Consider the following 16,928-nt stretch of genomic DNA (forward strand, 5'->3'; position numbering starts at 1 on the left):
TTTTTTAATGTTTATTTTTGGGAGAGGGAGAGACAGAGCATGAGCAGGGGTGGGACACAGAGACAGGGAGACGCAGAACCCAAAGCAGGCTCCAGGCTCCAGCTGTCAGCACAGAGCCTGATGCAGGGCTCGAACCCACAAACGGCGAGATCCTGACCTGAACTGGAGTTGGACGCTTAACCCCCTGAGCCACCCAGGCGCCTCTTAATGTTCCGTTTATTTTTGAGATCGCAAGCGAGGGAGGGGCAGAGAGAGGGAGGGTGAGAATCTCAGTCAGGCTCCCTGTGGGACAGCGCAGAGCCCTGTGCAGGGCTCAAGCCACAAGATCATTAACCAAGCCAAAATCAAGAGTCAGACACCAAACTGACTGAGCCACCCAGGTGCCCCCTGTGACATTCTTTTTAGCCAAAAAATCTTTATTTAAGAAAAGGGAGGGCACCTGGGTGGCTCAGGTGGAGCTTGGGCTCCAGGCATGATCTCGCAGTTTGTGAGTTTGAGCCCCGCGTCGGGCTCTCTGCTCTCAGCACAGAGCCCGCTTCAGAGTCTCTGTTCCCTTCTCTCTCTCTGCCCCTCCCCCATTTGTGCTGTCTCTCTCTCAAAAATAAATAAACATTAAAAAAAAAAGGGTGGGAGTGGGGGAAGGAGAATGATTGATTGTCCTGGTCCATTTGGGCTGTTGTAACAAAATACCACTGACTTAAAGAACAGACATTTATTTACCACAACTTTGGAGGCTGGACGTCTGAGAGCAGGGTGCCAGTGAATTCAGGTTCTGGTGAGGGCCCTCTTCCTGTGTCCTAACATGGAGAGAGCTCTGGCTTCTCACCCTCTTCTTACTGGGGCACCAATCCCATCATGGGGCCCCACCCTCCTGACCTCATCCAAACCTACTTACTTCCTAGACGTCCTCCCTCCAAATCCCATCGTGTTGGGGGATGGAGAGGGCACAGGCATTCAGTCCATAACCTCAACGACGAGTACGGAGGCTTCATCTGGGGACCCTCAGCAAGGGAAAGTGTAGGATGGACCTAACTCTTCTACTCTCGAGGAACGTCATCCTTGCCAGGGATTTAAGATCCAAACACCTAACTGGTCAGAGATGGCAGGCAGAGGTATTCTGCTAATTATCTGTTGCCGTGGAACAAACTACCACTAACCCCGTCACTTGAACAACACACGTCTATTATCTCACAGTGTCATGGGTCCCACGCCCAGGTGTGGCTCAGCTAGGTCCCCGGTCGGGGTCTCCCGGGCTGCATTCCCTTCTGGAGCTCGGGTCCTCTTCCCAGCTCACGTGGGGCCACAGTCTAGTTACTTGCGGTTGTAGGACTAAGGTCCCTGTTCTTGCTGGCTGCCCCCTAGGGCTGCTCTCGCCTCCTAGAAGCCCCCAACAGTTACCATGTGATCCCTCCAGCGCCCTCTGGCAACATGGCAGCTGATTTCTTCAAGGCCAGCAGGGGAATCTCGCTGTAGTCTCGTCCGAGGTAGTCTTACATAGTTAACACATTCACAGAAGTGACATCCCATCACCTTTTCCATATTCTGTTTGCTAGAAGGAAGTCTCAGGAGGTTTCACCCACATTTGCAGGATTAAACAGGGGTGTAACTCACTGGGGGTCACCTTAGGATGTGTCCTCACAGGTTTCTAGGTCTCTCTACCTGGAATTTTACTCCTTCCCCGCTCCATCCCACCCATTTAGCTAACCCATCCTTCCAGTCTCAGCTTAGATATGGACTTTGACGTTCTCCATTGAACCCCGCATGAAAAACACCCCCCCAGACCAAGTCAAGCTCCCTCCTCTCTACCTCAGTCCCACCGTGACCCTTGACGTGCTCTCGTGCCATCTTGGCATCGCCTGTTGCCTTCTCTACAATCCCCAGTAGAGAATGTAGACTTAATTGTGTGTTTTTCTTCACAGTGCCCTTACTAGGAGCTCAGTCAGTGATCTGTCAAGTGCTAAAAATCTGTGAGGGATGGAACGAGGAAATTCCCCATTTAGCCACCCGGGGGGAAACTTTCTAGATAAGACGGTTCAAGTGGAATTCTTGGCAACACAATATGAATCTGCTCTGACATTTTTCAATCACAAACATCCTGCATTCTCGATCAACTGATGTATTCCCCCTGTGCTGCTGCCTTATACAGTGGAGTAACAGCAGAGGTCGTGATGTCTCACATAATACCTCTTGGAGCTCTCAAGGACCAGTCCAGCGTCACCTACAATTACATTATGAAAATCAGGCCCAAGCAAGGCTTGGGGCCAGGCATAGCCCAGGGGACGCACAGACACAATGACAGGGGCATTGCCCTCCAGGTTACTGCGTTGCTGGGAGAGAAGACATGCATGTCCAAACGATAAGCCATATGGTATCATCGCCTCTAGGAATAAAGACACAGCTTCTTCAGGAGAGGGCTCCCCGTGGACTGAAGTGCTCAGGGAAGCATTGCAGAGGAGGAGATCTTTAAAGGGAAGTTACATTTTAATTGGCGACACATTGGAAGTAGAAGTAGGACGGAAGCGTGACCGTTCACAGAAACACTGGGAAGTAAATGTAAACATTAGAGCGTTGCGATTGTGTCCACTAAATAGCTTTGACCTCGACCAGTGCTTGACTTAATTATACACCAGTATGTGTTTTGGTTGTTGTTGCTGCCAGGTCTTTGTATTGAAAGCCTTGAAACTAATGACCATCTGGGTCTTCTGGTAAAGAAATTTCCACCGTACGTGACAGAGGGAAAGGGGGGGGGACAGTATTGTAGTCAGCAAAGTAAATGTGGCACCAGGTCTGAATTAGTTGGCTTACATAAAACACATTTAGTTCTTGGAAGGCAAGGATTCATATCGGCTGGGGAAGTGTTCGTACTAAAGGTGAGAGTCCCGCCTGAACCCCCCGGTGAACAGCCCGTGCGGGGGATTCCCAGGTGTGTCCCCACCGAGAGGCTGAGGGGAGGGTGACCTGGTTTGGATTTCGCTGCCTTGTGATTCTGACACGTTTCAGTTCTCTGACCACTTGGACTACATTGCCAGACCTTTTCCCCTTTATTCTTTGGTAATAGAGCCCGCAAGAGGTTATTTTTATAGACATCTTACTAGAATCATCCTTAGGCTCCCGAGCTATGAGGATAAGGATGAGAAAAAAAAGCCACAGGAGCTTGTTCGTGTATGAGTCGAGTTCAGCTGAGCAGTCCCTGGAGTGGGCACTGTCCTTTCCTAAGCCGCTTGACAGGGCCTGGCGAGGACAGCACGTCTGTTCACAGCAGCCGGGTCGTGCCGACTCCCTCTCGGCCGCATCCCAGGAAGGCGGGGACGTGACAGCAGGTCACCACTGCGCCGGGAAAAGTGATGTGACTTTCTGTGTGTCGTTGCAGAAATTCAGACTGGGTGTTCTTTTTAATTTTTTTTTTCTTTATGTATTTTGAGAGAGAGAAAGTGAGCATGAGCGGGAGAGCAGCAGAGAGAGAATCTCAAGCAGGCGCTACACTGTCGGCCCAGAGCCCGACGTAGGGCTTGACCCCACGAACTGTGAGATCGCGACCTGAGTAGGGCGCTTAACCAATTGAGCCACCCAGGCGCCCGGGGGTGGACGTTCTTAATGAAGCTGAGTTGCGTCTCTAGAAGAAATTTGCTCTATTTGTTTGTCCTTGAGGTTAGTGAAAGAAAGTTTAGAAAAAGATGTGGAAGTAAATTTAGTAGGCAGAGCAGAGAGCTCTTTGTGATGGGCGCGAAACTTAACACGAAAGCAGGTATTTCTCTGGTTGTAATTCAAGCCGAGGCATTCCGTAGACTTCCGTTAAGGTGTGGCACACTCTTTCCTTCATAAAACTTTCTATTTGTTCATGGAACAAACATATTGCTCATTAGAACTGACACTTGTTTCATCATAGCTTCCCCACTACCATGCTTCCCCAAGATTTGACTTTCTTACTTTAAAAAAAAAATTTTTTTTAATGTTTGTTTATTTTTGAGAGAGAGAGAGAGAGAGAGAGACAGAGCACCAGCAGGGGAGGGTCAGAGAGAGGAGACACAGAATCCGAAACAGGCTCCAGGCCCTGAGCTGTCAGCACAGCCTGACACGGGGCTCGAACTCACAGACCGTGAGATCATGACCTGAGCCGAAGCCGGACGCTCAACCGACTGAACGAGCCAGGCGCCCCAACTTTCTTACTTTTAAATGCTCATCAAAGCAACAGCATTAGAGGAAGATCTTTCATATTGAAAAAATAGTCTCAAAGAAGTTAAAATATTTAAAGTCCAGTCTTGATGAAAACTACTTCTAATCCATGGTTTTGATAAACAGATTCCTATTTCTGAAAACTTTTTCTTATTAAAATAAGCTGGGGTGCCTGGGTGGCTCAGTTAGTTAAGTGTCTGCCTTCGACACAGATCATGATCTCACAGTTCATGAGTTCGAGCCCTGAGTTGGGCTTGGTGCTGACAGCTCAGAGCCTGAAGCCTGCTTCAGATTCTCTCTCTCTCTCTCTCTCTCTCTCTCTCTGCCCCTCCCCAACTCATGCTCTGTTTCTCAAAAATAAAAATGTTAAAAAAAATAAGCCTTATACTTGTAGCTTCTGTCCTTTTTTTTTTTCTTTTGCCAAAGATGTAGTCTCTTCATGCATCAACCGAGCGTATCATTGCAATTATAGGAAGAGGGTTCCGTGAAACACTTTTCTAGGAGAATTGTTTGTGGTAGAGTTTTGCCAAGTGCTCGGGAATCCAGAGTGGGAGTAAGTAAAGCTTCTGTGAGTCACGTGGTGGTAGGAATCTTTATTTGCTTTTTTGCCCACATGTCAGAAGAGACAGAACAGAGAGTCTGGGGAAATGTGCTATTAAGAAAACATAATGCATCATCATAGGCTAGAATGACTCACCGGAGCATAAATCAAAACATCATGAGAGAGAGTGTCATTTAGCCCCCTGCCCACTGCCACCAAAATGTTTCCACGCTGTTAATAGAGGAGCATAAAAACGTGGCACCTAGTTTTTCTAGGGAATGATTCAGAATTTCTTATGCATGCAGTAATTCTGAAATTACACAATTAAAAGCTACCTTGATTGAGGGAGGGTCTTAATATTTTCACATCTTTTCAAATCGTGGGAATTCTGATACAATGCCAGTAATTAGATACACTTCCCTTATGTCATGAGTGTGGGATTCAGGTGTCTGTTCCCAGATACAGGCCAGCCAATAGCTACGATCTTTGTAGTCTCAATTCTGGTATTCTTGTGATGGCCAAACTGAGACGGGGTGGAAATGGTGCCATTCTAATTTCAAACTCAGTCTTCAATTTTTTTAAATAAAGCTCTTTATTTATTTGTTAAGTTTCTTTCTTTTGAGACAGCTAGTGCGAGCGGAGGGGGGGGCAGAGAGATGGGGAGAGAGAATCCCAAGCAGGCTCCGTGCTGCCAGCATAGAGCCCAATGCAGGGCTCGAGTCCACGAACCATGAGATCAGGACCTGAGCCAAAGTTGGATGCTTAGCCAACTGAACCACCCAGGCGCCCCTCTTTCCTTTTTTTAACACAGGGTGTCTCTCTAGATTTCTTGTGACTTACACTTCGTGTAGGACTGGTGCTGGTTCATGAACTATTTGTCCCATGGTGAGATAAGTGATTATAAACTTTAATGGCAACTTCATAGTCCGTTATGACTATTGAATCTAATAATAACCCCCCAAAATGGGACTTTTCCATATTTTTGCTTTTTCTTTCTAATAACATATTTTTACTCTATTTTACAAATGTCTTAGTACATGACAGAGGGAAAGTTGACAAAACAAAGCAGCCCTTCCCCAAAGGGAGTTTGAGAAGCACTGGAGTTTGAGTTCTAGAATGCACGGCTGTGTGTTTGGAGCAAACTTCTGGAGAGAGAAGAAAGCCTTACCTCCCCTAGAGATCTCTGACCCAGAAAGAATCTCCTTTTACCAGCCATGTTCTTTGCTTCTGATGTGTCACTTTCCCTCGGGCAGGTCTTCCTCCGAGAATCCCTGGAGCAGAAACTGGAGAAGCAGCGGGAGGAGGAAGTTACGAGGGCAGCCATGGTGATCCGGGCCCACATCTTGGGCTACTTAGCACGGTAAGGGGAGGGGAGAGGCCATCAAGCGCCAAGAGGAGGGCTTCCATACTGTGTGTCCCTGGGCGGGGCAGCCCCTGTCATTTGCTTTCATTTACAGTAGACCTGGATGGAGGTTAGGACCAGGCTATGGAGAGTCTCGGGTCAGTGCTCGTAACTAGCGATGCCAGATGCCCAGTTGGCTTGACCTGGACAGAAAGTAGGAAAGGGGCCTTCTGGTATCTCCATTAGAGCCACGGCAGGAGAGGACAGTGCTGAGATATTTAAATCGTTTACCCAGTTCCTCTGTATCGTGTATGGAAGCTGCGGGCAGCCTGGTTGTTTGGACTTTGCTATTATCTCATCACGTCCACAGAGGCCCGCTCTCCAGTGTTTGCCCAGTGAGGCAGCTTCTGGTCTGGTGCACTTGGGTTCTGTCCATCTCTGCGGACCTGAGCGCCACATGAAACCCCATGCCGTGACATTTTCTGAAGGACAAAACCATCCTGCTGTGGCATTTCACCACCCACTCCCCCTGCCCCCATCACGGGAACAGGAGACCATATCAAATCTCTTTTGGTCCTGTTTACAACCCAACTTCTGCCAAGACCATTCAGAGTCAGCATTAGGGGTTATGGGTTTATTTAGCCAAGACAATGATAGGGTTCTTACTTTAGCTTTGTTTGTTATTATTCTTTTGTTTTTCTTCTGTTTTGTCCAAAGGGGCCTCCTGTTCACTCCCGTCTCTATAATGAGACTTTCCAAATAGGCCCTGTTCTTTTGTCTTGTAGCATTAACGTAAACTCCTCTGGAGAGCTCGGAGCCTCGTTACCTCAACAATTCTGTTGTGCTGCTCTGTTCATTTTCAGGAAGCAATACAGAAAGGTCCTTTATTGCGTGGTGACCATACAGAAGAATTACAGAGCGTTCCTTCTGAGGAAGAGATTTTTGCACCTGAAAAAAGCAGCCATAGTTTTGCAGAAGCAACTCCGAGGTCAGATCGCTCGGAGAGTTTACAGACAGCTGCTGGCGGAAAAACGGGAGGAGGAAGAAAAGAGGAAACGGGAGGAAGAGGAACAGAGGAAACGGGAGGAAGAGGAGAGGTATGGTGGCTTTCTTGCTCGGATGAGGAGGGCGCCTTTTGAGTTTTAAAGTCAATATCTATTCTTGCAGCAAGAATTCCCAATGGATGCTGCAGAACCATCTATTTGAAACATTACCTCTTGGCGGCTTGGGGATAAAATTCCTTGGTAGCATTGACAGCTGACTTCTGTGCGTTCTTACTCATGCACAGAGTGATTAATTTACCAAAGGATAAGGGTCCCATCCTTCATTCTTTTTAAGTTGTCTTGAGCAAAGCATTTTTTTTTAAAAGTTGGCTCTCTCTGAAAAGTGCTTCTAGGATGTTTTCTCTGCTTTGGTTTATTTTCACTTTTTTTTTTTTTTTTACTGTTTTTAGAGAAAGAGAGAGGGCTCGAAGAGAAGCTGAGCTCCGCGCCCAACAGGTAAAGAGTGCCACGACCACGCGGCCTCTCGTCTACCCGTTTCCTTCCCGCGTCAAACACGCTGAATCAAGGGTTTGAAGCTAAAATAAAGTATAAAGCTACAAGAAGAATTTTAAAGGAGATCTTTATGATGCAACCCATTACAACCGAGTATAAAGACTGTATTAGTTTGCTAGTCCTGCCATAACAAAATACCACAGCCTACATGGATTCGACAACAGAAATGGTTATCTCACGATCGTGAAGGCTAGACACCCAAGAGGAAGTTATCAGCAGACTGGGTTTCTTCTGAGGCCTCTCTCCTTGGCTTGCACACGGCCACCTTCTCCCTGTGTCCTCCTGAGGTCTTAAACGTTCGTGTGCGTGCATCCCTGCTGTCTTGGTGTGTCCCAGTCTCCTCTTCCTATAAGGACACCAGTCGTTGGGTGACAGTCACCACGTCATGGCCTTGTTCTAACTCCATCAGTTCTCTAAAAGCCCTTTCTCGGGGGGTGGCCGGGGGCCTCAGTGAGTTAAGCGACTGACTCTTGATTTCTGCTCAGGTCATGATCTTGCTGTTGGTGAGATCGAGTCCTGCGTGGGGCTCCGGGCGAGAGCACGGAGCCTGCCTGGGATTCCCTCTCCCTCTCTCTTTGTCCCTCCCCTGTGCGTGCCCTCACGCGCTCTCTCACTCTCTCTCTCTCTCTCTCTCTCAAAATAAACTTTAGAAATAAAAGCCCTGTCTCCAAATACACATTCTGAGGTACTGAAGATGAGGTTTCAGGGCTTCAGCTTGGAGGGGGCGGCACACACACAGTCTTCCCCTAACACCCACGTCTCCTCACGCTTCTTGACTGCAAAGGAGGAACGATGCTTGCCCTCCTCGCAGTGACCCTGGCTGACCTCTTCCCTCTTCTTCGGCCCAGGAGGAAGCCGCGAGGAAGCAGCAAGAACTGGAAGCCTTGCAGAAGAGTCAGAGGGAGGCCGAGCTGCGCCGTGACCTGGAGAAGCAGAAGGAGAACAAGCAGGTGGAGGAGATCCTCCGGCTGGAGAAGGAGATCGAGGATCTGCAGCGCATGAAGGAGCGGCAGGAGCTGTCCTTGACCGAGGCCTCCCTGCAGAAGCTGCAACAGCTGCGGGACCAGGAGCTCAAGAGGCTGGAGGACGAGGCGTGCCGGGCGGCGCAGGAGTTCCTGGAGTCGCTCAACTTCGACGAGATCGACGAGTGCGTCCGCAACATCGAGCGCTCCCTGTCGGTGGGCAGCGAGTTCTCGGGCGAGCCGGCGGCGCCCGCGGAGAGCGCGTGCGCAGAGAAGCCCAGCTTCAACTTCAGCCAGCCCTACCCGGAGGAGGAGGTGGACGAGGGCTTCGAGGCGGACGACGACGCCTTCAAGGATTCGCCCAACCCCAGCGAGCGCGGCCACTCGGACCAGCGGACCAGCGGCATCCGCACCAGCGACGAGTCCTCGGAGGAGGACCCCTACATGAACGACACGGTGGTGCCCACGAGCCCCAGCGCGGACAGCACGGTGCTCCTCGCCCCGTCGGAGCGCGGCTCGTCCGGAGGGGAGCCCACCTACTGCTTGCCCCAGAACGGCGGGGGCCTCCCCTCCCCGGACGGCGACTACGACTACGATCAGGACGACTACGAGGACGGCGCCATCACCTCGGGCAGCAGCGTGACCTTCTCCAACTCGTACGGCAGCCAGTGGTCCCCGGACTACCGGTGCTCCGTGGGCACCTACAACAGCTCCGGGGCCTACCGCTTTAGCTCGGAAGGGGCGCAGTCCTCGGTGAGTGCGGACCACGGTTGGGGGGGAAGGGGGGGGGCGTCTGCAGTCCACACCCTGGGTGCCCCCTCTCCTGGAAGGACGAGCCAAGATTTCCAAGGCAGGCTCTTGAAGATGCTCCCCAAACCCCCTTCTCTTGCCGAAAGCAGTGGCATCAGCAAATGGAACTTTGAGGTGCCTGTTGTAGGTTGAACAGAGCCCGGAATTGCAATTTTGCGTTTTGCCCCGAGCCTAAGGGAACTGGCATTGTCTGTGGAAACTTGAGCCGGGTCTGTCCTAGCTTCCCGGCAGGTTGGGAAATACGACCCGCTCGGAATTAGAGCTAGAACTGCCAAGGGCATCCTGGAAAAGCGGCCCTTACGGTAGCTTCACGGTCCACCCCGCGGGATGTTCTACCCTGTGCGGGTTGTAAGGGAGGACCGTTTAGTGCTTATGTGTGCTCTTTCCAACTTGTGGGTTTATTTATAGTTTACTCTAATTTTCTCCCATTGACTGCGCATTAAATACCCCCTTGATTTTCTAAGACTTGAAGATATTTTTATCATAGTAATTTAAAGGGAATTAACTCTTGGATGGTTTGATTAAAATTATACCCTTGAACAGCAGTGTTTTTAGAACAGCCTTTGGGTTCAAGTCTGTCTCGCATTTTATGTATCCATTGGGTGGGCCATTCGACCTTAAAAGTCAGTATTTGGAGATTCTTTTGATGACCACCGGTGGTGTAATGGTATGAATCCACGTGTTGCCTCTTTGTCAGTTTCTGTTTTGTTCAATGTCAATCCATGGCTGGGCATTTTTGTTGCTTTTTCTGTTTTGCTCACCACTGGCTCTCTCTCTCTTCTCCTTGTCCAGTTTGAAGATAGCGAAGAGGACTTTGATTCTCGGTTTGATACAGACGATGAGCTTTCTTACCGGCGGGACTCTGTGTATAGCTGTGTCACCCTGCCTTACTTCCACAGCTTTCTGTACATGAAAGGTATGACCTGTGTCACCAGGGTGTCAGGGTTGGGGGTGGAGCCTTATCGCTTGGGCTGATCGAGGGGCACCAGGAACGTCAGTCTCCGTTCCCCCTACCCCTTACCTGATGTTAGGTCCTCTTAGGTGAGTGAAGGGTGCCCTGGTGCCATGACATGGGTGACGTGATCATGCCATGGAGAGCTGCTTTGACGCTCCACAGTTGGTGCACCGTGTTAGGACAGAGGGTGCAGCCCCTGCCACCATATTCCATCCCTCGCTCCTCTCTCTTGCCTCCCCATCTCATTTTTGTCCCCTTTTCCTTTCTTCCTACATCTCCCCTCCCCTGCCCCCAATTTTTCTCTCTTACACACGCGTGTCCACACACACACACGTGCTTCTGCAGGAGTTGGTATAGCCCATTGTAATGATACACTACACTTTTCCCTCCCACACCAGTGTCCAAGAACCCAGAAGGGTTTCCTGCATATCCATGGGGGAACAGTAAAGATTTGAGAGAATGGTGCACCTTGCCTTGACTGCTTATGACACCTGCTGTCTGCCCCATCCTTCATGATGAGGATTTTGGTTGTATGTGTTGAGTATTAAATTTTGAATGCGCTGAGCTGACCCTTCATACTTAAGGACTTCGGGGGCGCCTGGGTGGTGCAGTGGGTTAAGTGTGGGACTCTTGATTTAGGCTCAGGTCACGATCTCTTGGTCCTAGAGTTCAAGCCCCGCATCAGGCTGTGTGCTGACAGAGCAAAGCCTGCTTGGAATCCTCTCTCTCTCTCTCTCTGAAAATTAATACAGAAACTTAAAAAAATAAAATACTTAAGGACTTGGAAGCATTCTGCTTTTGGAAAAGAACTTAATTAGAACCTTCTAGTCCTACCTTATTCCTGTTGTCAACTCTGACTTCTCAATCGGTGACAGGGAGTGTGAGAAGTCACCGTCATCACCATGTTTTGGTAGGAGTTTCACTTGGCTCACTGAAGGAAGGGACTGCCTGGTTTCCCACATGCCCCTCGACTGGACGCGGGAAGGGGTCTGGATCTTGGGGAGGAGGCAGGGAGGGATAAGAACCACTGTCTGCCTGATGGCACCCTTCACTCCGCCCTGCCTTTTCTTTCCCTTCCCCGTTTCGTGGTCAGCGAGTGCGTCTTCTCTGACTCTTCACTTTCTTTCTGCAGCTGTCTTTCTTCATTTGCTTTGCCTTTCCTTCTTTTCTCCTCCATGCAAAAGTTTTTTCTTCTGTTTTCCCTTTCCCTGTTCCTTCTGTTCTTTGCTTCTCTCCTCTTCAGCTGACATATTTCTTTTTTCATATCATTTGTCCTCCTCTGTATTTTTTCTTTTCTTCACTGACGTTTTTCTTTTAATTTGATTTCTCTTTTTTTTTTTTTTTTTTGCTACTTCCATCCCCGTCTTCAACATCAGTCTAGTTACTAACATCAGTCATTCGCTTTTCAAATTTCTGCTGTGCTCAGCCCCAGATCCCCAAGGCGCTCATGGAAACCCCACCAGGTTTAGTTTAGGGACCATCTTCCTATTGCCTGGAGTCACTGGTTAGTGGAAATTTTTATGGTTGTGCTGAATGAAAAAGATTGAAAAATCCTAACCAAGCAATCAAGTGTTCATTGGAATAATCGATGAAAGAAAAAAATTAATTGCAAATCAGAACCTAATCTAATAAGTATCGAATCAGCTTTCTGAGATTTTCTCGTATAAGGAAAAAAAAAAGATTTTGTCATGCATTTCTCAGAATAAATATAAGCTTTTTATTATTAATATATTTCCCCTGCCCCTAATTAATCTAGTTCCCTAAATGAGCTTTTAAAATTCCCTATAAGTCACTCTTACTTAGAATATATGACATTGGCTTATTGCATGATTGTCTGATTAAAGCAAATGAGATTAGGGAAAAGTAAAGCTATATTCAAAGCATCAAAATTGTAAGATTAAACAATGAGGGGTGCCTGGGTGGCTCAGTCGGTTGAGCATCCAACTTCAGCTCAGGTCATGATCTCAACGGTTCATGGGTTTGAGTCCCACATCAGGCTCTGTGCTGACAGCTCAGGGCCTAGGACTTGCTTCAGATTCTGTTGTCTCTGTCTCTCTGCCCTTCACTTGTGTTCATTTTGTCTCTCTCTCTCTCTCTCTCTATTTCTCAAAAATAAACATTTTTTAAAAAAGATTAAAGCATTAAAAGCTCAAGAAGGTAAGCAAATAAATTTTTGGCAAAGTCCTCTTAATAAAACAAATTATATAAATGAATCATCTTTAAAAAAATTTTTTTTTAATGTTTTTATTTATTTTTGAGAGAGAGAGAGACAGAGACAGAAAACTAGTAAGGGAGGGGCAGAGAGAGAGGGAGACACAGAATCTGAAGCAGGCTCCAGGCTCTGAGCTGTCAGCACAGAGCCCAATGCGAGGCTCAAACTCAAGAACTGTGAGACCATGACCTGAGCCGAAGTCGGACGCTCCACCGACTGAGCCACCCAGGCGCCCCTAAATGCATCACCTTTTAATCTTTGATACATCATCATTTAATCTTTAATAAGGCACTTACAAATTTGCGACCAAAAGTTTCAGAGAAACCAATTATGAAGAAAATCTGACCGTCAGGTTATATTTCATGAGCATCAGTGAGTTTTCACCAGCCCGATAGTCTGCTAAAGGCGTTTGCAGTTAGGAGATGAATAGCATTGATCATATTCTCTCCATGATGAAGTATGGAGAGAGCACCCAGAGTTGGAGTGGGGCCCGTTCAGAACATAGGAGCAGCAGAGGAAATAATAATGACTGAACCAGCTTTATCATTTAAGAACATTTGTTTAACTTTAGTGTGGTTAACATACAATGTAATCTTGGTTTCTGGCCTACGACAAAATGATTCACCAGCAGTTCTGTACGTTACTCCACGCTTATCACAGTAAGTCATAGCCCTGTCTGTCATCATATAGTGTTATTCGCCTTTATGGCTCACAGACAATAAGATAATAGAAGAACTTTGTCCTACGGTTTCCTCCGGGCTTGTTTTGAGAAACCCAGATTAAAGCCACAAATCAGAAAGCAAAAGTCTAAGTCCGGTAGCCCTTTGCGAGTTCGTAGTCTGTGAAGGAAACCGCTCTGGAGCAGGGTGTGGTCACAGACTTCACAGCTAGGTGAGCACGAAATGCTTTAGGTTTAAGAAGGCATCGGTGTGTGCGACAAAAACAGGTCCCTTTGCACACCAAACACGGACCAGTGTCGTCCTGGCTTCATTTGTTCCAGGGTGAGGTTTAGGTCTGTAGTCATTGAAGCAAATCGTTGAAGAAATTAATCTGAGAAGGTCTGTTTTCAAGTTATATGCGATTTGTAAAAGAAAGCATTTTCTTTATTCTTTCAGTATCCATGTTTACGGGTGCCTTATTTTTATTACTGGCTGGTCAAAAAAATAAAAATAAAAAACCTGTCACTTTATAATACATTAAATGAAGTAGATTAGGTGGTGGATTTGTTAAGAGATTTTTGATTAATGGTGGTTAAGATGTCATCTTTGAGTGTCCTTGGGAAATCTAGAATACTGAGGTCTATTTTGATAGCATGAGAAGGGAGGGGCGGAGAGAGGGAATCCCAAGCAGGCTCCCCACAAAGCCTGACTCCAACCCACAAACCAGAAGATTGTGACCTGAGCCTAAACCAAGAGTCAGCCGCCCCGCCGACTGAGCTGCTCAGGCAACCCGGGAAATCTGGAATACTAAGATAAAATTATTCTGCTAGAAAAAAGATTCGAACTTTTTTTTAAGATTTTACTTTTAAGTGATCGCTACAGCCAGTGTGGGGGCTCGAACTCAGATCAGGAGTCGCATGCCTCACCGACTGAGCCAGCCCAGACGCCCTTTAGAAATACTTTTTATCTTGTGAAAGATAAATTTATTCTGTCTGCCTTCTCTTAACCAAAAATATTTCTAGTAAATAAGTTACAGCAAAGTTCTCATGTTTTTGCTTTTTTCCTTTTAAAAAAAATTTTTAAGGTTTGTTTTTCAGTAAGTGAGAGAGATGGAGTGTGAGTGGGGGAGGGGCAAAGAGAGACAGAGACGCAGAATCCAAAGCAGGCTTCAGGCTCCGAGCTGTCAGTACAGGGCCTGACACAGGGCTGATCTCATGAACCGTGAGATCATGACCTGACCTGAAGAGTCAGCTTCGCCTGACTCTTAACCGACTGAGCCACCCAGGCGCCCCTGAATTCTCATTTTTAAGGCCTAGTCACAACTGTTTCATGTTCTAAATCTTCTACGTTTTACATATAAACCGTTTTCAGATGATGCTTTTCTTTGAAAAGAATATGTTTACCCGAAAAAGCCCTATTTTATTTTCCTGTGTAAGTTTTCAGTCTGGATCCCCACATTGACCAAATAAGGAATGTGTAAACTTTTGACACCATTTAAAAATGACACCATTTTAAAAATTAAAAATTTTGTTAATGTTTATTTATTTTGAGAGAGAGACAGAGCACGAGTCGGGGGAAGGGCAGAGAGGGCAACAGAATTTGAAGCAAGCTGAGTAATCTGAGCAATTGAATTTGAGCAATCTGAGCTGTCGGCACAGAGCCCGACGTGGGGCTCCAACTCCCTAACGGCGAGATCATGGCCTGAGCCGAAGTGGGATGCTCAACCGACTGAGCCACCCGGGCGCCCTTCTTTGACATCATTTTAAGTTAATTTCTCCCTTCTGGGGCATTTGAGATCCGCATGATCCATACATACAGAAATGGTTCTCGCACCATGGCCCTTGACTCGTGCTGGGGGTTAGAGTGTCAACTCGTCATTTGCGTTTCTGATAGCCCCTCACCAGGATTTCCCAGCTGAGTAGGAAGTGCTCCGGACATAAGGAAGGGACAGCGTTCCCGTGTGGTCCAACCAAGCTAGTGTAACATCTCCCCCTCCGCCTCCTGAATGCAAGCCAGCGGCACTGAGGCTTCGTTGAGGGGCGTCCGGGGGTGGGTCGGTTGGGTGAGGTGAAGGGGAGGCAGAACCTCGAAACCTGCTGAACTTGTCATCCAATGTGATCGACTTTTCTTGCACCCCTCCCCACCCAATCTGGGGGCCACAGGTGGCTTAATGAACTCCTGGAAACGTCGCTGGTGCGTGCTCAAGGACGAAACCTTCCTGTGGTTCCGCTCTAAGCAGGAGGCCCTCAAGCAAGGCTGGCTCCACAAAAAAGGCGGCGGCTCCTCGACACTGTCCAGGAGAAATTGGAAGAAGCGCTGGTTTGTCCTCCGCCAGTCCAAGCTGATGTACTTTGAAAACGACAGTGAGGAGAAGCTCAAGGGCACCTTGGAAGTCCGCACGGCAAAGTATGTCGATGGACTGTGCAGGTGGCCCCGGTGGGTGGCGCTCTGGGGCTGCTGGACCGTGGGTGTCGCTTCCTCCAAAGCCACCGGTCGCGGGCTGGAGCAGGGGTTGAGTCCACTTCAGTGGACCGGATTGTTAGGAAACCGGGGAAGTGACTTCGTGAACAGTTCGCTTTCATTCATTTGGAATGAATTTTTTTGTCTTTTACTTACTTACTTACTTACATCGTTTATGAGATGCCAGCCGGGCCTGCAGCTGGCTGTTGGAAATGTGATTGGTCGTATGCAGGAAGCCTGGGAATCTTGAACAACTGGTTAAGAATCTTTTTATTGGTCCACAGACCACTTCTAGTCCTTTTATGTAAGCAGATTGCTAAGTTGGAGACAGACTGCCAATCTGGAGTGTTTGGGTTTTGTGCTTTATTTTTAGAGGTATCACTGACCTATGTTAGTTTCAGACGAACACCATAGTGACTCCACGTTTGTGTCTATTGCAAAACAGTTACCACGGTGAGACTAAACCATCCATCACCGTCACCATCCATAGTTACAAATTTTGTTTTCTGCTGTTGGGTACTTTTAAGATCTACTCAACAACTTTCATATATGCAACACAGTATTATCAACTAGTCACCAAGCCGTATGTGACATCCCCAGGACTTATTTTATAGCCGGGAGATTATACCTTTTCCCTCCCTCCCTCCCTCCCTCCCTTCCTTCCTCCCCTCCCCTCCCCTCCCCTCCCCTCCCCTCCCCTCCCCTCCCCTTCTCTCTTTGATTACCTTTCACTCATAGAGGTGTTTTTTGGAATGAATTTTTTTGTCTTTTACTTACGTGGGATATACCAGCCATCTTCATTCCCAGCAATGACAGGAACAGAGCTAGGCTTTGAATCCAACAAACCCCCTTTTTCTGCCCCTGCCCCCTTGTATAGAACCAAATCACTGGACTAGTGGACTATTATTTAGTTAAAAATTCAGGAAGCTGGACTTAGCGGCAACTGGGTAGCTTGATACATATTTAGAAAATAAGTAAAATAAGCTTCGAGAGATGAGATTAACTCCTGAAATCACGAGACCTGAAATTAGCATTTTGTTTCCAACCAGCACTGGCAACTCTTGAACTTTTTTTATTGAGAAATGGGAGGTTAAACAGGGAAGTCGTTTTGTGCATTTAATTTTAAGGGCAAACAATGAAGTGCAGACAGCAGAATATTACTTTCCAGGCTGCCCCTCGGGGTTTGTTAGGAGCCCAGGCTCCAGAACAAGAGTGAGTGTGTAGGATCGGGAGTCTAAACCCTACAAGAAATTTCCAT

The 16,928-nt window shown here is 47.7% G+C and overlaps 1 protein-coding gene across 6 annotated transcripts in view; it reads left to right on the top strand.

Annotated features, from left to right (window-relative positions):
- The window catches only part of MYO10 (myosin X), a 225,388-nt gene that overhangs the window by 185,350 nt on the left and 23,110 nt on the right, over positions 1-16,928 (top strand). For all 6 annotated transcript variants that reach the window (XM_053201948.1, XM_053201955.1, XM_053201951.1 and 3 more), the window contains 6 exons: positions 5,968-6,074; positions 6,920-7,153; positions 7,510-7,555; positions 8,461-9,327; positions 10,177-10,300; positions 15,373-15,616. In XM_053201948.1, the coding sequence (XP_053057923.1) occupies positions 5,968-6,074; positions 6,920-7,153; positions 7,510-7,555; positions 8,461-9,327; positions 10,177-10,300; positions 15,373-15,616 (1,622 nt within the window). The remainder of the gene's footprint in view (positions 1-5,967; positions 6,075-6,919; positions 7,154-7,509; positions 7,556-8,460; positions 9,328-10,176; positions 10,301-15,372; positions 15,617-16,928) is intronic.

This window comes from Acinonyx jubatus, chromosome A1, assembly GCF_027475565.1.
Source record: "Acinonyx jubatus isolate Ajub_Pintada_27869175 chromosome A1, VMU_Ajub_asm_v1.0, whole genome shotgun sequence".
Lineage (NCBI taxonomy): Eukaryota > Metazoa > Chordata > Mammalia > Carnivora > Felidae > Acinonyx > Acinonyx jubatus.